The following is a 25,584-nucleotide window of genomic DNA, read 5'->3' on the forward strand; positions in this document are numbered from 1 at the left end:
TGTCACTCCCCTGCTGGCTTCTCATCACTCTGAGAACAAAACCCCAAGTCCTGACCCTGGTCTACAGGCCCCCAACCCACTCTAATTCATCACCCATTACTCTTCAATCTGTAATTCCTCTCAGAAACACCACCCTCCCTGCTGTTCCTAAAGGCTTCAGGGCCTTTGTATTTTACTGTTCCCTCCTCTTGGAATATTCTTCCAAGTTCTTCCACTCCTTGGAATGGCTCCTTCCCTCCCTTCTTTCTAGATGTCTGTTCAAATATCACCTTTTCAGAGAGGCCTTCCTGACAACCAACTGGTTGCTCTCTGTCCTCTCATCCTAGTTTATTTTTTCCATGACATGTATCACTACTTTGTATGATACTTGTATTGGTTTACTTGTTAACTGTCTGTCTTCCCCACTAGAGTGTACTAAGGAGCCAGGGACTTTGTTTTATTATTCAACGGTTAGAGTAATGTTGGGCATATATTAGGAGCTCAGTCAATGTTTACTGCATGAATGATTAGTAAAACTTTGGAAGGCAGGGGGCCTTTCTGACCTTCTTATTGATCCCCTTCCTCCTGCCCCCCAGGGGCCTGGCCTCGGCAGGGTACACTACAGATATCCATAAATGAATGATTACTGAACAGGCAATAAAAACTTTTTGAGCAAATGAGTAACCAAGTTCCTCCAACATGCAGGCACAGTGAGCAGAAGGACAGCCTTCTTTTGAAAATCTGGTTCTCCGGGGACGAGGCTTACTTGGTCTCTGATGCTCCCCTTCCCTCTCCTTGGTATCCTGGCCCAAGGTGGTGACTGGGAAGGGCATGCAAGTACTGCTGATGTCCTGGGGAAACTGCACAAGCCCAGAGAAAGGGACTCGACTCAACAGCCTGGAGCCTGCTGGCTCATCCAACAGGATGCTCTGCAGGTATCTGCAGGTGGCCATGGACCAAATGGTTACCACAGGTCCAGAGTAGCCAGTGCTTGAATTCCTATTTAATCCTAACTGTCCAGTGTGGTAAGCACTGTGAACCTCATCTCATAGCCGAGGAAACTAGAACTCAGTGAGATTAAATGGCTTGCCCAAGGTCTCACTGGCGGTGAGTGACAGGGTTGAGATTTGACCCCAGTTCTGCCCAACTTCATATAATAGACAACAACAATGGACATTTGTTGAGGACTCAGTAAATATCACAGTCTATTTAAACTCCCTACACCCGTGTAGATCTCACCCAACACTCACAAGAACCTTAGTAGGCAAATATTATTGTTATCTTCATTTAACAAATCAAAGAACGGAAGCACAGAGAGGTTAATAACTTGCTCAAGGCCACACAGCACTTTCCATGACAATATACCACTTTTAGTGCTACTCCCAACAGATAAAGATTTCCATTACAAACCATTCCCAAGGGGTAAATTTGCATTACAGCACTAAGGAAGGGACACCTAGAAAACAATCAACAGAAGCTGTAAATTTCACCCAGTATGGCTGTGCGCCCCCATCTGTATCCTCTGCTGCTTTGTCTTCTCTGCCTAGTTCCTAGATGATCTCAACCTGGGAGGGGAAGGCTCCTGCCGTCTTGGAGGCTGCAGGGCACAAAGTCCAGCCTAGGCCTTGCCCACATGGCGCCGGCCCCGCCTGCACACACAGGGGCATAAATAGGTAATGACTCCTGTGATGAGGAAGAGCAGAGCAATGGAAACACGAAGACCCGAAGTCCTTTGGAACCTGCAGGCCCTGGTGAAGAGAAACAGGGGCTAACTCCAGGGCAAGTCAGACACCAGGGACTCCATAGGTAATTCTTGAAAGAGAGGCAAAGATAGTACCCACAGGGAAGAGGCAAAAGAGGACCTGACATTACTTTCTGCTCAGGGGCAGGAAACTGAAATTCAAGCCTGAGCCTTGCGGTGGGGATGAGAGGCTGTGCTCCTTTGAAGTGGGTTGCCTGAAATCTACACTCACCAAATGTCCCCTGCGGCTGAAATTTCTCCCCTCACGTCTCTGCACAACAGGATGCACTGGTGAACAGTTTCATGCTCCCCTTGCTAGTTGCCAGCCCCAAACTCCTGCTGAATTTCCAGCTATCTCTCATCCTTAGAATACCCAAGCCCTCTTTTTTAGGAGACTTCTGCCAGTGTGAGCTTCCTCCTTTGTACTCCCACCAAACCTTGATCCCAACACTCAGCACCCAGTCGTGGGTAATTATTAATGTAGGGTCTGCCTCCTGCTTGTGCAACCAGCAATGTGAGGGCACAGATGAGGTCTGGCACTGAGTGGGTGCTCCAAATACATTTATTAACTGAATGATTCCCCCTGGCCCTTAGCTCCTGTGGCCTCTACATTGACTGGCTCCTCTGGCTCCCTGGGCCTCTCTGTGAGGAGAGAGGGGTTAAGCACCCTGACTTTGCCTACCTGAGCTCTCCTCCCTCAGGCCTGGGAAGAGGTTTGGCCTGGTCTAAAGACACTGCCCCATCAGGCTCTGTGATGGCCTCAGGGCACAGAGTCACCTGTCCCTCAGGCAAAGCCTGTGGGTGGCTCCAGATACCCCTGGCTTCACCCTTGGGCTCTGAAGCATCCTAAGTCTTAGTGGGGAGGTCTGCTGGGTTACCTCCAATGGTCCTCTCTGGTCTCAGGACCTCAGCAACTCCCACACAGCTCTGGAAACAGTTCTGGAAATACCCTGGGCGAAATCCAGCCCCTTTCTGTGAGGGCCTGAGAATCCTGAACCATCCTTGATGTCCCTTAGTGGGACACACCAGGGGAGATATAGCTCTGTCTGAAGAGTCTGGCTGACTCTCCGTACCTCCTCCCTTCCTCCCACTGCCTCCTTGTCAGTGCCAGGGGCTTGCTTCTCAGGCCCTAAGATATGCCCTGAAGTGGGGAAAGGCGCCCTGAAGTGGGGAAAGGCTCCCTAAAGTGCTTCTAACTCATGTTTTGAGGTCAAAGGACAGAGAGAGATGGCCAGTTTTCCTTCCCACCAATTCTCACCTCTCAGACACTGTCCCATACCCTCTCCATATGCTCCAACAGCCCTGAGCTTGGGGCACTAGGAGCTGGGGGACTGACTATGGGGCATGTCAGAGAAGCATCCTGTCCTCAGGCCAAGGCTGGAAGGAATTCCAACCCCAGAGAAGTTCCCACCCTTGGAGAGCAGAAGGAGAAAGGGCACTTTCTGGAGATCGGTTTATGGGTTCCCACACCTGGAGTCCTAGTGTCCCCTCCCTTATTTCACTGGGGATCCCAGCTGGAAATCAAACGACTCTCAGGGGTCCCAGTGCATCCACAGCTCTAAGTCCGGGCTGGAAAAGGGAGGGGTGGCACTCGGTCTGACAATCCCCCACTCACCCTGTCCAGGACTCCGGAGTCCTGGACTCTTTAGGGGCCCCTAAAAAGCTCTGACCTTGTGCCGGAACTCTCGAGCCACCTTCCGGTCCATGGCTGGGCCAGATCGCAGCGTCGCCACACAACTCGCTACTTCGGTTGCCTGGCGGCCCCAAGCCGGCAGGAGCCGCAACGAGATCCGGCAGCCCTGGGAGCGGTGGGGGCGTGGCCTGGGCGCGGAGGGGCGGGGCCTGGGCGGGGCCGCTGGGCCGTCCAGAACACCTGTCCGGAAGCTCGTCGCCTCCCACCGACGCCCTCCGGAGCAAATGTCCCCGACTGTGTGTATGTTGTGGTGGCAGCGGTGATTGAACTCGATGCTGGCCCTCCCCTTGGAGGGTTCGATGAAATCTACACGGGTGTAGGGAGTTTAAATAGACCGTGATAGTTAGTGAGTCTTCAACGAATGTGCGTTGTTTTGTTGTTTATTATCTGGAGTTAGGCAGAACTGGAGTTAGACAGAATCTCAACCCTGTCACTCACTGCCAGTGAGATCTTGTGCTCCCCCAAACACAAGCAGTTGAGGGAGAGGATCTCAGGAGGCCTGGGGAGGTTTGAGACTTGTTTGGGGGGGTCAGACTACTTTTTTGTGGAGGTCCTGAGACTCACATCAGTGGGTAGGGATAATCAATGGATGCGCAAATAGAGGCACATTCGTGCATTCCTGAGGCTTTCACCCACTGCCAGGCATCTCACCTCCAGCGCAATTCTATAAGGCCTCCTCCATGGGCTTATTCCCATTAGGAAGAAATCTTTGATCTGTGAATCCCTTCAGTCTGGGTCTTATGAGGCTCATAGAGGCCTGAACCAGTGGGTGGCAGTGCCCCTCCCGAACCAACTTTCCATCCCACATCCCTAGCCCAATCTCACTCCAAACACACACACACACACACACACACACACACACACACGCTCACTGAGGCATGGAAGGGCCTGGCAGTGACATCCTGATTTACTGCTGACCTTTACCCAGGGCCCAGACCCCATCTGATTCATTTGATTTATTCAGCCAAAGTTCGCTCAACTCCTAGGTCTAGGGCTGGGGTACAAAGACAATGATGAACCAAGCCTGGGACAAACTGAGAGGAAAGAGTGGATTAGGAAAGAGGTGATAAAAATAGGTGTGAATGAGAGCGAGTGGGACCTTTAATCTTGGAGCTTGTGCCTGGATTTAACCCATGGTGGGAGCCTGATCTGTGTGCACCATGTCAGGGAGCAGGGGACAGGGAGATGGACAGCAACCCAAAATAGTGAACCACTTATAATCATAACTTCAGGGACACCTAAAGACCCCTCTCCTTTTCATCTTATCCCCAATGGCTGAAGCTTTGCCAACAGACTTGTTTTTATTTGAGCTAAATTATTGCCTACTTTAGGATATAAATCCTTCCTGGAGAAGAAGCTTGAAATATTATCCATGTTCTCACCTTAGTATTAACTAGTTAAGGCAGAGATAAAAGGTGAAGACTTGTGGGATTTTTCAAAGGTCCAGGAAAGACACATAAAATATATTCTCCTCTAACTTACTTTGTTGATTTTCTACATCTGTTAACTAAGTCATATGGCTGTTATTTCATAGAATCCAGGCAAAGTGGCAAATGTCCTTACAAGGGGAATACAGTCCACTGGCCACCTCAGTCGTTTTCCATGACCACCACTCCCACAGGCTCTCTCCTTCTTTAAATGCTTTATCTTTTGGTTTTGAGGACAACACTAAGTCCTGTCTCTCCTCTCCTGTGAATGTTCCTTTTCAAGTTTTGTCTTCACCCATTCCCTAACCAGGGTTCCTTAAGTCTCCATCTTTGATTCCCTCCTCTTCTTCTCATCTATGCCTACAGCTCCAAATACTCTCTGTGGGGATGTGTGCTTTATTTCCCACTATATTCCCAGAACAAGGGTGGTAAGAAATAGATGCTCAACAAATTTGTTCAATGGATGAATAAATGAATGCATTCCAAGTTTATATACTGAGTCCACCACCACCATTATCATCATAATTTCTGCAAGACTTGCATCTGGTTTGTGTTCCAACACTTAGTTAGCCAAGGGAGTGATACACAGGTTCCCAAGGCTGCCAAGCCCACATTTCCAACGTTAAACAATTCCTTCTAGAGGGAGTATATCTTGTTCAAAATTAAAGTGTTTTTATTTGTTTGTTTTTGTATGTTGTTGTTAAAGTCTGGCCTTGATGGGATCAATAATATAGGAGTGTGAGGAACTTCTGTCATTCAGTCAACATTTTCTGAGCTGGGGCCTGAACTAGTGCTGGACATACAGAGGACTAAGTCATGATTCATTCCCTAGAGGTGCTCAGAACAGGTAGAGTAGGGACTTGGGGAGCCAGGAAGTTGTAATGGTGAGTGGTGCTAGGATTCTGCAGGTTTGATTCTGATACTGACAACGGACCACCGAGTGGCATGTCCCAGGGCTTCTGTAAAAGGAGAGTGGAAGACCAGACTCACACAAGCATCTTGGGTGTCTGGTGGAAGGGCTTTCCAAAACCCAGGTTTCTGAGTTGGAGATCTTTGAAGGGTAAGGGATGTTGGGGGTTGCACTTACTATCTCCTTGCTCCACCGGGGGACTTAAGGCTTAGTGATCTGAATCCAGTCTCCCCTGGGGAGGGGCAGCCACAGGTCATGTGGGGCAAAGGCTGGGCTGAGATCTGGCGCCTAAATTATGGTAATGAGCGGGGCAGTCCTGTCACTCTAGCTCCGGGAGGAGCCCAGCGCCTGGGAGGAGGGGCCAGGGGAACCTTCAGACGAGAGAGTGAGAGGGACTGCGGTCGCCGAGTGGAGATGTGACCCTGCGTTCGCCGGGACAGACACTCGAGCTCCGGATCCTGCGTTCAGGCTTCCCAGTCCCCTTGCGCCCCTATGGGGGCCCCGGCCCCGCGCGCCCCCGCGCCCGCGCTCTGCCTGCTACTCGCCTGCGTCTCGCTGCCCTGGGGTGAGCCGACGGTCCCGTCCCTGAGGGTGCAGGCTCTCGGTGAGAGAGGGTGTGGGCTAGGGGAGGCCAGGGGCTGGGGGGAACCTTTAGGAGAACCGGCCTGGCCAGGTTTCAGAGAGGGAGGAAAAAGAGGTTTGAGGGAGGGCAGGGCCACGGCCAAGGAGAGGGTCGGAGGGGGCGCGGAAGGAAAAAGAGGCCGGCGACAGCCAGGGGAATGGGTCCCAAGTTAGGCAGGATGGAAGAGACCCCAGGTGGGGAGCTAGAGAGAACTGGGGCACAGAGAGTAGGAGGAAAGAGGGAGGAGACCCTTGTAAGAGAGGTCGTCAGAGAGAGGGAGAAAGGATTGAAGTCTATAGGGAGAGAGAATGGGGGGATGCAGAAGAGGCTTCCTAGCAGGTGGGGGGATAGGTGGTGGGAGACCCAACAAAGAGAGGCCTGGCTTGAGTGGAAAGCAATCCCCCTTCCCAGCCGCAGCCCCCACGGCACCCACAGCCCAGGGCAATCCAGTGCTGCAGCCCGAGCCTGCCCGGGATCCCAGGTGAGTAGGGGCAAGCCTGTGGCTACTGCATCCGCGGCTCCCATCTTTGTTTCTAGTATGGATGACCCCAGGGTTTTAGCACAGAGGGTAGGGGGGAGGCTTGGAGGTGGTGGGGATGTATGGCCCATTACTATCCCCTCGCCCATGTTAGACTTATTTCTCATCTAGCCACAGCTCTCAGGAGGTGACCCTTGCCATAGAGGATGCTACAACAGTGATAGGAGGCCAGGTAAGAGGAGGCCCTGGGAAGGGGTCTTCACTGGGCAGGGGCTTATTTCTCTCTGGGACTGGGGCTGGCAGGGAGCTCTGTAGGTTGCAGGAAGGTTGTCTCTGCAGTTATTTGGAAGGAAACAAACAGTGTTCCTAGTATATGTCTGAAGTGTGCAAATTTACGAGATGGCTCTATTCCCACTTTCCTAATCTCTTGGGACCCAGTAGTCGGCTCAGTTTGGTTTTGGTCTTGTTTGTTTTGTTTTGTTTGCGGAGGAGGGCACTAAGATGCAATCAGAACATAGCTGAACTCTCCCCCCCGTCCTGGGGTGACAGCAAGGTGAGGGTTTAGGTGAGTTGAGTTCTCTCCTCCCTGCCTGGTCTGGGAAAGTACAAAGCCCTGTAAGAGGCCCCACTCCATATCTTGAGCCATGCTCCAGCAAGGATACCTAGAGAGGAGAGACGAAAATCGGGCCACTTGGTGGGGTTTGTGAGGAAGGGCTGGTTGGGAAAGGGAGCCCCAAACTATTATCCTCTGAGTCTGCACCATAATCTGTTGCCCACCCTCCTGGGGTCCTCCATGCTTTCAGGAGAGGTGGTAGTTTGTTTTCCCCCTTTGCCAATTTTTTTTGGTCTCTGGATCAGGCGACTCAGGTTCTCTTTTCAATCCTGTCCTGCATGTGTCTTTTCTCCAACTACAGACATGTTACAAATCCAGCCCACCCATAACCAGGTCCCACAGAGGATCTTGAACCTCAACTCATGCACCTTGGCCTTCGGGATCAGCTCTTTGTGGCCAGCAGGTTGGGGAGTATTGTTTATACTAGAAAACAATGTGCCCCAAATACCTGTCTTTTGGAAATAGGTATGAATGAAGACCCCCAAGGCAGGAGGAAAGCATGCTTATTCTGTAAGGTGTGGATTATCTAGGCTCTTTATTTCTGTCTGCCCACTTTTCCAGGCCTCAAGTTTTAGAATCACGGCCAGATGCAGTTTGAGTTGAAAGACAATGTTGTTACTCTTTTTATATAAGATGAAATCAAGGATGACCTGCCGGGGCCCTCGAAAGCAGGTGAAACAAGGTCTCCTGGTGGAGCCAGCTTGTTTCCCCACAACATCAATGCCCTCCAGAACTCCAGGAATCCCTGTGTTTTAGTGGGGAAAATTATCCTTACCCAAGCACCTCATTCTGCTGGCCGGCTTCCTTCCTTAACAGATTCCAGGGTAAGCCTCCCTCCGTTTTCCTCTGGGAAGCTTCTGGATCAGCCAAGTCCAGTAGGTTTCTCACATTATTCCTTAGAGCAAATAAGGGGTTGGAATGACCTTCCTTTAAAGCTACTCAGTGGGAGTGGGAGAATGAGGTCATTAGCTAGAAAGTGAACCTGGGGATCCTTCGAGGGCTTTTGCCTGGAATAACCTCATCGGTAAGGGTGGAGGTCCCAGACTAGCAGTCAGCCAACCTTTACTTCAGTACTGCCACATTCCTGTAGAACTCAGCCATTCTCCAGAGAATTGAGGGTATAGACCAGGATGGGGAAAAAAACTCACATTGTTATTCACAGGATCCTCAATTTAACTGAAATTTAGCATCCCCTTTAATTATTACTACAGGCTACAAACCACAATGCAGCAATAGCAGTGTCTGTGCCTGTCACCAGTAGAAATCATATGTATTTTCATATCACCTTACAGTTGTTGATATTTCCAGATCTCATGTAAACTCACTACTTCCAAACTCTGGCAATGTTAAGACCTGCTGCTATTTTGTTATTTAATGTATTAATAAACAAGCACAAATATTATTAATCAGTTTTATAAAATATTTTTGTAACTGTATTGTAATATAATCGGTATGTTTGTAATCTTCTGTTTTATTTTATGCATTTATAGACATTATTCTGAGAATGGGTTGCTAGGCTTCACTAGATTGTCAAAAGGGTCTTTGGCATCAAAATGATTAAGAACTTCTGATCTATACTGAAGACGAATCATTTGGGCAAGATTTAAAATGTTTTCCAGAAAATGGCCTTGCACTGCAAGCACTGGCTATCTTACCTTCATTAACACTGATCTCAGGAGCCACATCTGAGGAGGGGGCAAGGAGTGGAAAGACACAAAGACCAGGCTTCATTAAGAGCTCTTCAGGGCCTATGGGAAGCTGATGGTGATCGTTTTTCCCATGGTCTCCGAGGCCCTGTGAGATTGATTACGACCACGGTGGGAAGCCTAACTCCTGGGGCTCTGGCTGGGTCTGGAGGGTAAGGAGAGCCAGGGAGGACCTGGGAACCAGGGGCCAATGTGGGACAAGAACACTGAAACCTGGCCAGGGAGGGGCTGGTAATCTTCCAGGGGTTAGCAAGATGGTGAAAAGGGAGGGAGGGAGTGCCCAGGGATGAGGTAGAGAGACTGGGCCTGCCAAGGAGGAGCAAAGAACTGAGCTTGGGCTCCAGGGACCAAGGGTTCTGTCTGAGTCCTTGGCCAGAGGCTGGGGATTCTGCTTGAGGATACAGAGATGACAATGAGGGAGGAAGACATGTGAGAAATACCCACAGTGTGGTTGGTGCCTGGTTGGCCCCAGGAATAAGAACATGAGATCTGGGAAGCTGTACAAATGGGGAGGCCAGGGCTCTGAGAGGTGAGGAGCCTGCTGCACCCAGGACCCCAGTCCCAGGTGACATGAGACTCCTCACACTAGGGTCCAGGAAGTCAGGTGTCCAAGTCAGCTAGCCGTGTGGTGACTGAACACATCTGATGTTTGGGACAGTTCGAATTTCAGATGGTTTATATCTTGAGAGACCACATGTTGGGATTTCTGGTCTGGAAGATAGGATTTCTCGGCTCTCTTTGCTTGTGGCCTCCCCAGATTTATGGTATCAGGGAAAGTCCTTGCTTGGAGCTGCATTCTGAGGATGGTGGGTGGTGACCTGTGTGGAAGGTTGGAGTGGAGGATGGGGTGAGATGTTCCCCTGACCTGGGGAGAGGGGTTGCCTTTGTTTCCTCGGTCTGCCTCATGTGGTTTCTGTGGTGAGTATTTGTTCTCCAGACAAGGGGGTTTTGTGTTGGGCTGGGAGGGAGAGAAGAAAGGAGTGGAGGCTGGGGGATATTGGAGCATGGAGCGGAGGAACTGTGTTCGGGCCACCGAGATGCCACCTTGGAGGATAAAAACCAGCCTTCACTCCTCTAGGGCAGGCCTGAGAGTTCTGTGTTCCAGACCTCTCAGAAGTGGGCCTACAGAGGTGGGCTGGTTGGGGGCACTGAGGGGCAGGGCATCTCCTCCTCCAGGTGATGGACAGGAAGGGGCATGACCCCTAGGAGGTCCTTCCCTGACATCAGCCCTTGACCGAGTTCTCTTCCTTCTGTTTTGTAAAGGGGGCTGAAGTCCTGGACTCCTTGGCCATGTCCTCTTGGGAAAGACGGCTCCATCGAGCCAAATGTGCACCATCTTGTAAGTGGCCCCCTCCCTGCAGCCCATGGGAAGGCCCTGGCCCTCAGGGAAACCTGTGACGGCAGGGCAGGCTTTCTTCAGGGCCTCTTGTGACCTTTTTTCCCCAGAAAGGGGTGTCTTTCCACCTTTTCCAGCCCCGGTCTCCAACTCCATTTTGCTTTTTCCTTCCTGGCTGAGGAGAGCTTCTTCTGCAGTGTCCTGTTCTTACGACCATGGCCCTGTGGCTTTTCTCTCTCACACTATCTGATGCTAGTGAGATTGTGTTTCCTTGTTTAGTGGTTATTTCCCCCTCCCACTTCACCTTGTTTCTGCGGCCTCTCCCCTCACCCTGCCCTGTGTCTGTGGCCTCTACCTTTATCCTGTCCTGTGTCTGTGGCCCTTTGTCTTGCATCATGGCTCCTTCCTTCACCACAGTCTGCTCTACTTTGTTTTCTTTTCCTCTGTGGCCTTTCTGTCTACTGTATTCCAAATGTGAGACATCTCCCCCTTCCCTGGTTCATGCTTAGGCCTCTTCCCCTAAGCATAAGGAAAGGGAGGAAAATGGTACTTGAAGATCTCTGGGCACTCCACATGCTCCATACTCTCAGTCTGCCTGCCTTGTCTTGTAGCCAGGAACTTTTAGCACAGGGAGCTGAAGGCCCAGATGGAGCCAGTCTGGGGGCCACCTGATGCATGCTGAGGACAGGTACTCTGAGACCCCACACCCCCTGTCTGTCAGGGAGGAAGACAGCCAGCCAGGTTTGAGGCATCCTACTTGTGTCCCCATTAGAGCTAGCTACTGAGGAATGTTGGGGCTACCTATGGTGGGATCTGAGTTCTGTGCAGCTCTGGGAGTGCTGGGTCTGGTGCCCTGGCACGAGGGAGGTGCTGTATCACTGGGTTTTGCCAATCTCAGCTCAATGGGGAGGTGCCTTCTGTGTCTCCCATGCAGACTTGTTCTCCTGCTTCAACGGGGGCGAGTGTGTGTACCCAGCCTTCTGTGACTGCAGACGCTTCAATGCCACTGGGCCACGCTGCCAGATGGGTGGGTCTGGGCTCCATCCCACCCCTGGGATTGGCCCTGGGTACAGGGAGAGCTTGAGGGCCTGAGGCCTGGGGGTCCTGGGCTGGGGTGTGTGTGGGGGGTTCTCTGCCAGCTCTGGAACCCACCGGCCTCTAGCTTGGTGCCCACTGCAACTGTACGGACAGGTTCTCTCTTCTCTGGCACAGTGTACAATGCTGGCCCTGAGCGGGACAGCATCTGCCGGGCATGGGGACAGCACCATGTGGAGACATTTGATGGCCTGTACTACTACCTCTCTGGGAAGGGCAGCTATACCCTGGCGGGGCGCCATGAACCTGAGGGGCAGACTTTCTCAGTCCAGGTGAGGCCTTCCCTACCCTGCCCATCTAGAAGTTTCCACTAGGCTCTGGAGGTTGTATTGGCCCGGGCTCTCCTTGTGAGAGTTAGAGAGTCTACACCTGGAAGGAGCTGCAGGCCCCACAGTCCTCTCTCACCCACCCACTCCTGGATGCCCCTGGCCAGTGTGACTGATTCAGTCACTCACTCATTAAGTATTAAGTGCGTACTTGTACTCTTCCTGGCACAAGGCTTGGTGGTGGCCTTGTGGACGACAACACAGATGTGGTCTCTGTCCACACGGAACTTACAGTAGACCTCAGATCAAATGAATCATTTCAAGTACAACTGAGTGCTTCAGAGGAGAAACGCCAAATGTTAGAAGAGCACGTGATGGAAACCTACCTTCCTCGTTAGGAAGGATGATGATCAGGGAAGACTTCCTGGAGGAAGTGACATTTAAGTGAAGAACTGATGAATGAATTGGAGTTAGCCAAGTGAAGGGTCCCAGGGGTAAAAGATGGATGTGAGAACGTTCTAGGTAAAGGGAACTTGGGTGCTAAAGATCTGAGATAAGAAAGAGCACTGTGCCTCAGAGGGAATGGCAGGTCCTGGATGACTCAGTTCATAGTTACCTCCTCTAAGAAGCCCTTCTGGATGCGCTGACCTACGCTCAGGGGCTCTTCTGAGAGCCTGTGTAATCAAAGTTCTGCATTCATTGTTACATTGTCAGTGCATTTTTCTCACAAAGGTCTGTTTCCAGGTTGGTCTTCTCTACCAGATATAAGCTTTCCAGGCAGGGACCATGTCTTCTCATTCGGTGTTCCTTGTACCCAGATTAGTGCTCAGTCAGAGTTTGTCTAGTATATGAACACATGTCTGAGACTTACTGTCAGGCAGGCCTGATTTACATGCTTGCTCCTTGTGTTGAGTGGGGCATCAGCTTCAGGCACTGGTCAGTACCTCCATCTGGAGAAAAGTCTACTTGGGGAGCCAGCTCTGCTGAGGGGCACCTCAGTCAGTGTTGAGTGAGGGCCAGCGGGCTGGGAGTTTGGGGAAATCCTAGTGCTCAGTGTCACCCCTCTGCTAGCTGGGTGTGTCCTTCTCTCTCAGGCATAGACCTGCCCAGGGCCTGCCCCAAGGACCATGCCCTGGATGGGCTGAGCAATTCTGCCCTCTCTGCTTTGGTATCACACATCAGGATCTTTCATGACTGTCATTTCATGATGGGTATGTGTCAATTACTTAGACTAACGGGATGCCACACATTTGTGGATTATGAAATCAACTTAATAAGTCCCAACTGGAAGAAAGAAAGGAAAGAAGGAAGGAAGGAAGGAAGGAAGGAAGGAAGGAAGGAAGAAAGAGAGAGAGAAAGAAAGAAAGAAAGAAAGAAAGAAAGAAAGAAAGAAAGAAAGAAAGAAAGAAAGAGAAAGGAAAGAAAATATTATAAGGATGCATTGCACATGAATAGGAGTAAACACTATTTTGTAAAACTTTTGTTTTATTTATATATGTATACATTTCTATTTCCTACCGTGGGTCATGGTCCAAAAGTTTGAAAAATTTAATTAGACTGTGAGGTGGTTTTCACAGGCCCCACTTCTAGATGAAATGACTCCAGCCTGCTTAAACACATTGAACAGTAATCTAGTGGAAGGTTTACTCCTGGGAAGAGTTTCCACACCGGGAAGAAACATTTTCAGACTTTTCCCTAAGCCCTGGGGACCTCAGTTCTCCTCCCTCTCTTGGGTCCTATGGCTTTGGGGGGTGGGTCCTGTCTGAGGAGGGGACAGAGGAGATGCTTATGTGACAGGCAGCACAGGGGTGACGTGTGCCTATGTGTGCCGTGAAGGACAAGACTGTGCCTGCCAGGGTCTTGTTTATATCCTGCCAGGAGTGTGTTTATAGTGTATGTATTGAGAGTACCCTGTGAATATGTGAGGGGTGTGTGTGTGTGTGTGTGTGTGTGTGTGTGTGTGACTGTGTGAGCATATACTTTACTTTGGCTTTCAATCTGATGGGATAACCTGGATTGCAAAAAACAAAAAGTCCAGAAATAGGGAGCCAGCACAGTGTACTGGAAAGAGCCCTGAAATTTCACCTTCAGTCCTGAGTTGGAATTCTGGCTGTGTGTGTGTGACCTTCATCACTTCACCTCTCTGAGTATCAGTTGCTCCCTCTGGGAGATGCAGATAATCATAGCTCTGACCTCCTGGTCAAGTGGCGTTGTGGGGACTGGAGACATCACAGAGGAAAGGTGTTTGGCACACTGGGGGCAGGGTATCGGCATTAGCGGAAGCTCCACAGGGTGCCACTGGGCTCAGAACTGAAGCTCAGGGCCAGGTCTGTAGTGGGAGCCCTGCACACTGGCCTCTGAACCCCCCAATCAGGTGCACAACGACCCGCAGTGCGGCTCCTCCCCCTACACCTGCTCCAGGTCTGTCAGCCTCTTCTTTGCGGGTGAGCAGGAGATCCGTCTGGCCAAGGAGGTCACCCATGGAGGCGTGAGGTAACTAAAACACCTTCTGTCCTGAGCTCTCCTGCTCCCTGACACTAGTGGTGGGGGATGGTGAGTACCTTTCTTCTCCAGCCTAAAGAAAATTGTTTTCTAGGGGCAAACAGCAGTTTCCACCGTCAGAGCAGGAACATACTGGCAGGCCAGCTGGGTTTCTAGTCAGCTGGGTTTGTGGAAAGATGAGTCCCTCAAGATTTTCGGAGACTCAAGGCCCTGTGGGTTTCCCAGACAGTGGGTATTCAAATCAGAATTTTCCAGATAAAGTTGAGGGTATAACACTACAAGCATGCTCAATTCTTTTCTTTCACATTTTTAAGGGAATCTTTGTGAATGGATCATATGTAGTTCAAGCCTCCTTGAATAGATATTAAGCACACTGTCACCCTTCTCTGATGATAGAGGGTCATTTCAATGTTATTTATCTTGCTGGGACATCAGGGATGCCTGGGACCAGAGGAATAAGGACTCTTTGCCCCCACACCAGATGGTCCAGACCATGGTTCTTTCTGAAATCTGTCTTGTCTCTTGTCTTCACTGTCCTTTCCTTCCCTTGCTATCTGCTGTCACTTCATGTTGCTGCTGGGTTGGGGGAAGGGGTCTTCCTGCAATGACCCTTCTCCCATTGTCATTTCCTGCTTCAAATCTGGAAACTGGGTAACCAAGGTTTCTGGCGCTGAATGTAAACCGAAAGCCCAGGTGTTTCTCCTGTGAAAAGATTGGTATATGGATCTTTGGGTACCAGTTTTGGCTGGTTAGACCCTTCTTTAATTTTCTTTTCCTGATTTTCTGGTGGATTGAAAGTTGCCAAATTCCAGACTGGCTGGGAGACCCCGTCCCAGTAAAACTGGGAATGTGGTTGGGACTGCAATGTCTCTCCATCTTTTCTTCCACTCCTAGTTTTCCATATCTCTCAGCCTCTTTCTCTTCTTATGCCTTTCTTGCTCCCCACCAAAAAAAAAAAAAAAAAAAGCCCCAAACAAACACACAAAACAAGTAAATGTCCGCTTATACCATTTCTCCCGTCCAGGAGAAAGGATCTAGCAACTTCAGACACTCTAAGATTTATCCCTGCCAGGGAAATTGCAAATTTAAAAAGCAAGTTTTAAACACCGAAGACAAAAGAATCTCTCCCTAATGGTGGGCCTCAGATGCCCAGGAAGTCAGGGGGGAAAGTGGGGGCCTCAGATTCACATGGTACCAGTTGCGTGTGGACGAGGCAGGCACTGGGTACATGATGGTTCCTGCAGGTGGGGCTGGCGGGTCCTTTGGTGACGGGACTGGGTGAGTGGGGGTGATGTGAACACCCAGAAGCTCTGGGCTGTGCCCTGCAGAGTCCAACTGCCACATGTGATGGGGAGCGTGAGTCTGCAGAGGCTTGCTGGCTACGTCCTTGTGCGGCATCAGTCAGCCTTCACGCTGGCCTGGGATGGTGCCTCAGCCGTCTACATCAAGATGAGCCCAGAGTTCCTGGGCTGGACTCATGGGCTGTGTGGGAACAACAACGCCGACCCTCAGGATGACCTGGTGACCAGCTATGGTGAGGTGCAGGGCAAGTGGCCTTCGAGGGGTTTGGATGGAAGTAGGGAAGAGGTTGGGTGGAGGTCAGGCTGGGAAAGGTGGGAGAGGTCTTGGGGCAGTACCCATGGTACTAAAGACCCAGTCGGGGGTCAGGACCCCTTCCTACCAAGTGTGTGGTCACTCAACCTCCGTTTCCTTGTGGGTAAAAGAGTCATAAAGACCACTCCTACTAGAGTTGTGTAAGGATCTAAAGGGCACTTTGCTAGGTAGGATATTAAGCACACACTGTGAGTGTAGGGTGGGGGCAGGAGCAGAAGGCCAGAGAGAGCCTGGAAGAGAAAGGGCCCCGTGGGAGCTGAAGATACCTATAGAGGAGTGGTAAGAAGTAAAAGTGAAGCATGCAGGGCCAAATCATGGTGACTCTGGCCTTCCCAAGAAGGGAAGTGACACCTTTGAGCACCCACAACATACTGAACACTTAACACGCATCATCTCATACAGTCCTGGCAATAATACCATGGTGGGGGATAATTTGCCCATTTCACATAGGGCAAAACTGAGGCTTGGAGAGAGCTTGTCCAGGCTCACATACTAGTTGCCTCCCCTGAGTTTGGAGAGTAGGGAGCTACTACAGGTTCTTGAGTATTCTTGACTATCACCACCAGCTTTCTCAGGAGAGTGGCTCTGTTGGGAAATGCAAACTGGGATGGGAGGATGGGAGCCAAGAGGCTGGGTTCTTCAACTCCTTGTCCGCTTTTGGTATCTCTTCGGCTCCACCTGCCCTCCCTCAGAGCCCTGTGCGGCCCCTCCCCTCCTCCCCCGTCGCACCCACCTGTGACCATGCTAGTTCTCCCTTCCAGGGAAGCTGACCGACGATGTGGCTGAGTTTGTGCACAGCTGGCAGGAACAAGCCCCCAACCAGCCTCCAAGGCCTACAACTGCCTCCCTGCCTCGCCCACCGTGTCTGCAGCAGAGCCCGGGAACCATGCAGGTCTGGACCCTGGGGAGAATACCTACTCCCCACCCTCCCCTTACCCCTCATCCTAGTGTCTGGCTTAGGTTTCTTGTCTCCCTCTTAGAAAGTCACTGGCTGCAGGAGCCCAGGGTTGTTTGTGCCTATGGCCCCATCCCTTTTCCCTCCATCATCCTCTTTCTCTCCCTTGGTCTCAAATTGGGGTTCTGTGTAGGGGTGGGTGAAGTCAGAGGGCTGTGAGTGGCCTTGCCAGCTCCCAGCTCTGGCCCCTGGCTCTTTCCCCAGGGTGTGTACGACCGGTGCGAGGCACTGCTGCGGCCCCCCTTTGATGCCTGCCATGCCTACGTCAGCCCTCTTCCCTTCACAGCCAGCTGTACCAGTGACCTCTGCCAGTGAGTAGGCAACCAGGACTGGAGCTGGTATTGGGCTGTGGGGAGACCTGTCCCAGTACTGAGGGGCGGGGGGGTGGGTGGTCTCAGCATGTGGGCCACTGAGCCTGATAATCCCAGGCCCCGACAGATACACTTCCAAAACCTCAGAAATTCTTATCTGCATAGGTGGGGCAGAAGAGTTTCCCTATTCTCTGAAGCCCAGAAATGGGGACTGACACCCTCAGGGTCAAACAAATCAATGCCAATATTGGGACTAGAACCCGGGTGTCCTGCCTCCATCTGTATACCTAGATACCTTCCCAGTCTCCCTTTCCTAGCTGTGGGACAAGGAGGGGTGCGTGCCCTGAGCCCTGGCAGTCTCTACAGGGTTCTGGAGGGCTGGTGAGAGATTGGGCTCCGGTGTGACCCTCGGTTTCCCTGCACAGAGCAGTGGGCGATGAAGCCACCTGGTGCCGGGCGCTGGCAGAGTATGCCCGAGCGTGTGCCCAGGCGGGGCGGCCCCTGCAGGATTGGAGGACCCAGCTCCAGCAATGTGGTAGGTGTATCCTGGTGGTGGGGGCAGGGAGAGGTTCAGACAATCTCTGCCCTGAGGCTGTGGGTGGCCTCATCAGGCCTCAGTTCAACGTCCTGTCCTGCTTAGAACCACAGTTGTCAGAGCTGGAAGCCGTGAGGCCCCATGTGGCAGATGAGAAAACAGGCTCAGAGTGGAGGGACTGACCCAGGGCCACAGAGTGAGATGAGGGTGGTTCTCAGAGCCTCCCAGGCTCTTGCCAACTTTCTGGTTACCCAGGGGGGCTAGGGGAACAGGAAAATCACAGTCCTCCCTCCCTCTCCCCCAAGGCCTGGAGTAGGGGGTGGGTGTGTCCTGGCAGAACCGATGGGACTGGTTGGACTGCTCCCTTCCTCCCAAGCCGTGCACTGCAAGGAGAAGGACTTTACCTACAACGAATGCATCGCCTGCTGCCCTGCCTCCTGCCAGTCCCAGGCATCCTGTGTGGACAGCGAGATCGCCTGTGTGGACGGCTGTTACTGCCCCGATGGTATGCCAAGGGTGGAGCGGGTGCCTGGCAGCATCTTCCTGGGCTGGTACGCACGAGCCCAAAGCAGGGGCTCAGAGGATGCCTGTTTGTGGGATGAGTGAAGCAAGGAGCACACAACTAATAAGTGAATAAACGAATGACTGGCTTAAGGGGGCTGAGGATGGGGGTGGAACTGTGGCTCTTGAGAAGTTCATCAGGGTATTTAATTTCATCGGGACTGTGTATAGATGAGAACAAGCCATTCATTCATTCATTTGTTCATTTATCACCTATGTATTTGTTTAAACATTCGTTCACATACTGTTTTGTATGGGATATAAATGCACTGGTTTTGAGGGGGTATACATTTGCCACACATCTGTAGTGTGTAGCCCATTCGGCTAGGCAGGGGTTGTTGGGATAAAAAAATGTAGAGATACAGTCATTGACTTTAGGGGTCAGAATCTGGTTGCAGTGATAAGCCACGTATACCTATGACTCCAGTCTAAGGCAAAATGTAATGAGGATCAGCTCAGGGGTTCAGACAAGAAGAGACAGGAATTCAGTCGGGGGAGAGATTGTCAGGGAGAGATTGTCAGGCTTCCTGGAGGAGATGGCATCTAAACTGGTTCTAGATGCAGTGACAGGCTTTTGGGAGGTGGAGAAGAGAAGCTAATCACCATGCAGGTTGCTTGAGGAGGTGGTTCTTTGAAGAGGTCTGGAGGTGAGATTATTTGCCCAGAGGAGATTCAGATCTGGCCTGAGCCAAGGATTTATTCAGGAGAAAGCTTGAAAGTGGGTTCAGTGGTGAAAACTTGGATAAAGGGATCTTTGTCATAGGCCCTGGACAGCCATGAATGGTCTACGAACAGGAGTGGAGGTGAGTTAAGTGGGCCTTTCCTGTGACCCTAGGGCTGATCTTTGAGGATGGGGACTGCGTGGCACCAGCTGAATGTCCCTGTGAGTTCCATGGGACCCTGTACCCAACTGGCTCTGTGGTGAAAGAAGACTGCAATGCCTGGTCTGTGTCCACAGCCAGGGGTGGGGGTGGGGGTGGGCAGTGGTGACTTCCAGGGTTTTCCACCAGGGCTATCCATCTGGGGTCTGGGACCCCTGGCAATATGGGGGCACTCACTCAGCATCTCTGAGTCCCAGGCGATCTCATTTAATCCAACCCGTGGAGATGGGGGAATCTCTACCACCCATTTTAGAGACGGGAAGACTGAGGGCTGGGGACAGGAGCTCTGTGGACCCTGCTATCCTCCAGCATCTATCCCAGGCCTGGAGAGGTGAGACTTGCCTCCTTGATCTCTGTGTTTCAGCACATGCACTGCGGGCAAGTGGGTGTGCAGCACATCTGTCTGCCCAGGTATGCCTGACCCCACCTTGGACTCTACCCCCTTCCTCTGGTCTCTCAGCTTTTTGGGCAGAGAGGATCTGGGGGCCAGGCCTGCAGTTCCATTGGTTCAGCTTGCCCCACTTTGTTTCCTCAGAGCTGCTTTGCCTGCTTAAGGGATTGTTCTGCCTCCTGTCAGGGAGGGTTTTGGGGGGTCTATCTAAGGACCTTCCTGAGCTTGGGGGGCTTGAATGGAGACTGGTCTCCAAGCTCAGGACCTGGTCTCCTGTCAGAGGGAGATGCCCAGGGCAGGGCTGCATCTACCTTCAGGTGGGCTGCTGGGGACAGGCCTGCATCTCCCCAGTGGCCTGAGTGTCAAAAGGAAGGCCAGGGCTCCAAACACTGCCCTGATTCCTAAGGACAGAGTGCTGTCTCTTCCTCATGCTCAGAGCCTGCAGGGCATAGGCAGTCCCCGTGGGGCAGCTCCCATGTGTCAACCACCTTTCTTTGCCCCTCAGCCGAGTGTTCAGTGACTGGCGACATCCATTTCACCACCTTTGATGGCCGCCGGTACACGTTCCCTGCCACGTGTCAGTACATCCTGGCCAAAAGCCGCTCCTCAGGCACCTTCACAGTGACATTGCAGAATGCCCCCTGTGGCCTGGTAAGGGCTGGGGACCTCAGGCCCAATCCAGCCAGCCACCCCTGCTCTCTGCCCCCTAGAGAGGCTGAAGGATTTAGGGCAGGGCCCCAGGTTTTCCACAACCCACTCACCCTGATGTCTGTTCTTTCTGGGCAGAGCCAGGGGGCAGGAGACTAGGTTCTGTCTCTAGAACATCTGATAGCTGAGAGCCATTTCCCTTTCCTGGGCCTCAGTGTTTAAAAAAAATCTCTAAAATGGGTCTAATTCAACTAAATCTTCTCTGCTTCCTTGGATTATGCCTTCAACATCTCTCTTCAACATTCACTCATTTGTTCATTTATTCATTCAGCAAATACTGAACTAATTTTTGTGCCAGAAGCTATGTTGGGTCTCGGAGACTGGGATGAATTAGATCTGGCTCTGCCCTCCTGGGCCTCGCAGATTGGTGGGTCGAGCAGATAACTCACCGTATAATCCACTATGTTATAGGAGCTGTAATAACATGGACATTACAGGGTAGGTCTCCATGTAGGAGCTTCTTCTGGTTCTTGTTTTACCTGGATGCCAGGTGGGAGAAGGGGTAGATCAGGAGAGACTTCCTAGAGGAGGTGATCCCTGAGCTGTGTCGGCCACTTGTGCACATAACTGAGAAAATGGCCAGCTTGCAGGTCTGGGGTAGTTATAAGTCTGTTTGTTTCTCAGGGACTGCATTTTCCCTGAGCTGACCCCACAAGCCCTGGTTGGGACTCCACTCAAGCTCCTTCCTGCACAATAGGACAAAGGGTTCACACCCATAGCCAGGGCAGCTGCCCCCAAAGCCCAGCTCCCTGCCTGCCTTTTCCACGCCCAGTGACGTCAGGTGGGTGAGCAGATATCACCTACAGGTGTCCCTCCATGGCCTTGGGGACCCAGGCTGAGCTGAGGATGAGGTAGAAGGCTGGGCTTTCTTCCTCTTGAAGCCTGAGTGATCCCCTCCCCTCTATCTGCCAGAGAATGGCCTGGATCTGCCCTTGGCTGCTCTCTGAATTGGAAGAATGAATACTTGTCCTCAAAAGCTGGGTCACTCCCATCACATCTTGAGGGTGGCAATAGAAAAAGCAAAGCAGACAGACATAGCCCAGTGGGACTCCTCCCCATTTACAAAGTTCTAGAGTCTTTGAGCACCTGAGGGCTATGGGACCTTGGGGGTCCCTTACCAGCTCCTTCTCCACTATGTTCTGGATGGTGGTTGGCCAGCATCGGCCTGAGATAACTTGCTTCACTGCTGAACAGTGCCTTTTTTTGTTTTTTTAATGCTTATTTATTTTTGAGAGAGAGAGTGTGTGTGTGAATGGGCAAGGGGCAGAGAGAGAGGGAGACTCAGAATCCAAAGCAAGCTCCAGGCTCTGAGCTGTCAGCACAGAGCCCGATGTGGGGCTCAAACTCACGAACCATGAGATCATGACCTGAGTTGAAGTTGGACGTTTGACCCACTGAGCCACCAGGCGCCCCCGAACAGTGCCTCTTGATAGCACATTCCTTTTACCACGAGCCAGGTCTCTTCCTTGTGACTTCATCCACACTGATGAACCAGTAGAGGGCCAGCCTTGTGCCAGCTCTGTGCTGGGCACAGTGAGGGTTACACAGATGAGTCAGCCCCTGGTCCTAGCCACCAGAAGCTCGCAGCCCGATCAGGGAGTCAATCACGTCCTCAAGTCAGTTGCTTCTCTGTGAGATACAAGAGCAGTGCCATCAGAGGGGCTGTCTGTGGAGCAAGAAATATTCCTACAGGTCAGAAGAAAGCCTCATGGTGAGGTGGCATTTGAGCTGAATGACCTAAAAATTGGGCCAAAAAAGATAAATAGAAATAAGATATGTATGTGTGAAGATGGGGAGGAAGGGCAATCCAGGAGGATTCAATCATATGAGAAAAAGCAACAGGGTGGAATGTTCTAAAATACATTAAGGCAGATGCAGAAGGACTATGGCAACTGGCTGACTGGCTGGTAAAGTGCCAGGTGTGTGGGAGAGAAGCAGGAAGAGTCAAAGGTGAAGACATGACTTCAACCCCGGGTGAACAGAAGTGGGTAGGGTGAGAATGTTAACAGAGAGGATGATGATGAGAAAGTATTTGCACAGTACTTTGAACTTTGACTAATCAGTTTTGCATTTGACATCTAGTTTAAGGCTCAAAATACCCCCACGTAGTGGTCACTATGATTCTCCCCATTTGAAATCTGATAAGACAGGCTTAACAGAGGCTTGGGGCAGTCTTGACGACCCCCAGCCAGCAAGAGGGGGAGCTGAGCCAGACCCAAGGCTGGAAGTCCAGAAAGCCTGTCACAGCTTCCTTATACACCCACCCCCAAATCAGGGTAGTGTTTATAGCCTTTGAAATATTTTTAAAGTAGACCTTATTTTTTTAGAGCAGCTTTAGATTTTACAGAAAAATGCAAAGGTAGTACACAGAGTTCCCATATATCTCACACCCAATTTCTCCTGTTATTAACCTCATACATTAGTATGGTACATTTGTTACAAATACTGAACCAATGTTCATTATGTACATTATCATTAACTAAAGTCTGCACCTTACTCATATTTCTTATTTATTTTTAAACCTGTTATTTTTTTTCTGTTCCAACATACTACATTACATTTAGTCATTGTGTCTCCTGGGCTTTTCCTTGCTGTTACAGTTTACTAAGACCTTATTTATGGTGACCTTGAAAGTTTTGAGGAGTACTGGTCAGATATTTTGTAGAATGCCCCTCTGTTGGGATTTGTATGCTTTTCTCATGGTTAGAATGGTGTTAGGGATTTAGGGGAGGAAGATAAGAGGTAAATTGCTATTTTCATCACATCTTATCAAGGATACATGTACCAACATGGTTTATCACTATTGAGGTTGACCTTGGTCATTTGGCTGAGGCAGTGTTTGTCACATCCTCCTCTGTAACGCTACTCCTCTTTTCCCCCTTACCGTATTGTTCTCTTTGAAAGAAGTCAGCCCACAGTTAAAGAGTAAGGAGTTATGCTCCCTCTCCTTGAAGGTAGAGAATCTACATACATTAGTTGGAATTTTTCTGCATAGGAAATTTGTCTTTTTTCCCTTGACATATTTTTTTTTGGTCAATCATTTATTTATGTCAGCATGGACCCAGGATATTTATTTTATACTTTGGATAAGAACCAATACTTCCTTTTTTATTTTGTTACTCAAATTTTTCCAGCTTGAACCATTGGGTAGTCTTTCAGTTGGCTCTTGGGTCCCTTTGGTATACCCCCATCATTGTGTGTATGTGTGTGTGTGTGCGCGCGTGTGTGTGTGTGTGTGCGCGCGCGTGTGTGTGTGTGTGTGTGTGTGTGCTGCCTACTGCCTTACTTTATAGTCCTATAAGATGCACCAGGCTCATCTTGCATATTTCCTGTTACATTCCTAGAATCAGCCATTCCTGAAAAAGCATTATCAGATGCTCTGGGCTCCTTTTGGAGAATCATATTAGACACCAAGATCTGGGATACTGGGTGTGCTCATTGCTACTGGGGTATCATTTCTTTTAGATCCTCTCAGCTGATAGAAAAAGGAAATAATATGTATAACCTATGAATATCCTTGTATAACCAATATATATACACGTAACTATAGATAATCTATCAGTAGCCCTCTATATCTATATGCTAAGAAGGAGCTCATATTGATGTTCCAACTCTAATCCATTGCCACATGGGTCATTCTAGTCTCCCCTTGCTTATCCCACCCCTTGCTTATAAACACCCACTCCAACAGTGAGAAATATGGTTTCCATTGTCCTCCATCTATTTATCTAATTGTTCAATTCCAGTATACATGTATAGAAGTACCAGAATTATTAATCCATACCTCCATGGGAAAGAACTTTATCAACTAGAGTACAGTGCTTATGCATAGTTTCTTTTGCTTTTAGTCTTACAAACTCCACTTATTTCCAAGGCTTCTTAGGTCAACACCTTTCCCTGCACCCCCGTCAGTGAGGTAGTTTTGTATAGCTGTACAGTTAGATTCTTTTGTCACAGTCTGCATTCCATCCTGGGATCCTCTGACTTCCTCCATGATTTTTTTAATTGTTTACATTAGGGTTCACTCTTTATGCTGTAAAGTTCTCTGGGCTTTGACAAATGCAACCTCCAAAGTATTCCATGCACATTTTCTTTCCTAAAAATTTAATTTTTTAAATTTTAGAGTGTGTGTGTGTGTGTGTGTGTAGAGGAGAGGGGCAGAGAGAGAGAGAGAGAGAGAGAGAGAGAGAGAAAGAAAGAAAGAGAAAGAAAGAAAGAGAACCTCAAGCAGGCTCCATACTCAGTGCAGAGCCTGGTGTGGGACTTGATCCCATGACCCTGGGATGATGACCAGAGCCCAAACCAAGAGTCAGATGCCCAACTGACAGAGCCACCCAGGCACCCCTCCATGAACACTTTTTTTCTATCAAACCAGGCAGGACCAACCAAGTATTGTTCTATCTCTATTTCACAAGGAGAGAACTGAGGTTTAGGTAACTTAAATGAGGTCTTTAAGGTCTCAGCTTTCAGTGACATCAAGACTTGAGCCTGAGACTTTGACTAAAGGGTGCAGACTTTCTTCCTGCACCAATGACATGTCCAGAGGGGACCAGAGGATGAGTGGGCTTGACAAAGAAGGTGATGTTTTAGACACAATGGTTTTGAGCTGTTTCAGGGATTTTATGTCTCCTTGGGAAGGAGCTTGGAAGAAAGGTTGTAGCTTGTTGCATAATGCCTTCCTGAAAAGTTTCAAGCTCTAGTTCTTTCCTCATTTCGCTGTTTGATTATATCACTTTCAGGTTATACTTTCTTTGGCTGTCTTTGGACTTAGGATAAAGTCCTAAAATATTACAAAGCTCTGCTTAAGCTGGCCTCTGCCTACCTCTTGAAGAATTTACCTTAAACCACTTTTCTCAGTGGGCTCTGGCCCTCTGGTCTTCTTTGATGTACTTGGATGTACTTTTTTAATGTACTTTTATGTACTTCTTGTGTCAGGGAATTTTGTATAGCCTGTTCACTATCCCTGGTATCCCCCTTCCTGCCTTCTCTCTTTGCCCAGCTACCTTCTCTGTACCCTTCAGATCTCAGCTCAACTGTCACATTTTCCTGTGCCTCAGTCTTCTGATCTGCAAAGTGAGGTTGTTAGTGGTACTTACTATGTAAGACTGCTATGAGAATTAAGTGAGTAAATACATGTAAAAAAGATGAGAATAGTAACCTGAACATAGTAACTCTAAAGTTAGCTATTCGGGTCGCCTGGGTGGCTCAGTCAGTTAAGCGTCCAACTTTGGCTCAGGTCATGATCTTGCGGTTCGTGAGT

At 50.2% G+C, this 25,584-nt stretch overlaps 2 protein-coding genes across 4 annotated transcripts in view; one reads left to right on the forward strand and one right to left on the reverse strand.

Annotated features, from left to right (window-relative positions):
• USH1C (USH1 protein network component harmonin) overlaps positions 1-3,533 on the reverse strand; it is a 47,009-nt gene extending 43,476 nt beyond the window's left edge. Inside the window, exon 1 of one of the 3 annotated variants that reach the window (XM_058688391.1) lies at positions 3,391-3,526. In XM_058688391.1, coding sequence (XP_058544374.1) covers positions 3,391-3,426 — 36 coding nt within the window. In that variant the 5' untranslated portion in view covers positions 3,427-3,526. Of the gene's footprint in view, positions 1-3,390 lie in introns of all 3 variants that reach the window. The other 2 variants (XM_058688392.1, XM_058688393.1) reach the window with 2 other exon arrangements.
• Positions 3,534-6,125: 2,592 nt separating this feature from the next.
• Positions 6,126-25,584, forward strand: part of OTOG (otogelin) — a 90,902-nt gene continuing 71,443 nt past the window's right edge. Inside the window, exons 1-15 of the mRNA XM_058686540.1 lie at positions 6,126-6,354; positions 6,784-6,853; positions 7,022-7,082; positions 10,433-10,508; positions 11,440-11,532; positions 11,718-11,872; positions 14,241-14,359; positions 15,697-15,902; positions 16,744-16,874; positions 17,142-17,248; positions 17,674-17,783; positions 18,160-18,288; positions 19,180-19,288; positions 19,590-19,636; positions 20,122-20,267. Of these exons, the coding sequence (XP_058542523.1) occupies positions 6,243-6,354; positions 6,784-6,853; positions 7,022-7,082; positions 10,433-10,508; positions 11,440-11,532; positions 11,718-11,872; positions 14,241-14,359; positions 15,697-15,902; positions 16,744-16,874; positions 17,142-17,248; positions 17,674-17,783; positions 18,160-18,288; positions 19,180-19,288; positions 19,590-19,636; positions 20,122-20,267 (1,671 nt within the window). The 5' untranslated portion in view covers positions 6,126-6,242. The remainder of the gene's footprint in view (positions 6,355-6,783; positions 6,854-7,021; positions 7,083-10,432; positions 10,509-11,439; positions 11,533-11,717; positions 11,873-14,240; positions 14,360-15,696; positions 15,903-16,743; positions 16,875-17,141; positions 17,249-17,673; positions 17,784-18,159; positions 18,289-19,179; positions 19,289-19,589; positions 19,637-20,121; positions 20,268-25,584) is intronic.

This window comes from Neofelis nebulosa, chromosome 10, assembly GCF_028018385.1.
Source record: "Neofelis nebulosa isolate mNeoNeb1 chromosome 10, mNeoNeb1.pri, whole genome shotgun sequence".
NCBI classification, from domain to species: domain Eukaryota; kingdom Metazoa; phylum Chordata; class Mammalia; order Carnivora; family Felidae; genus Neofelis; species Neofelis nebulosa.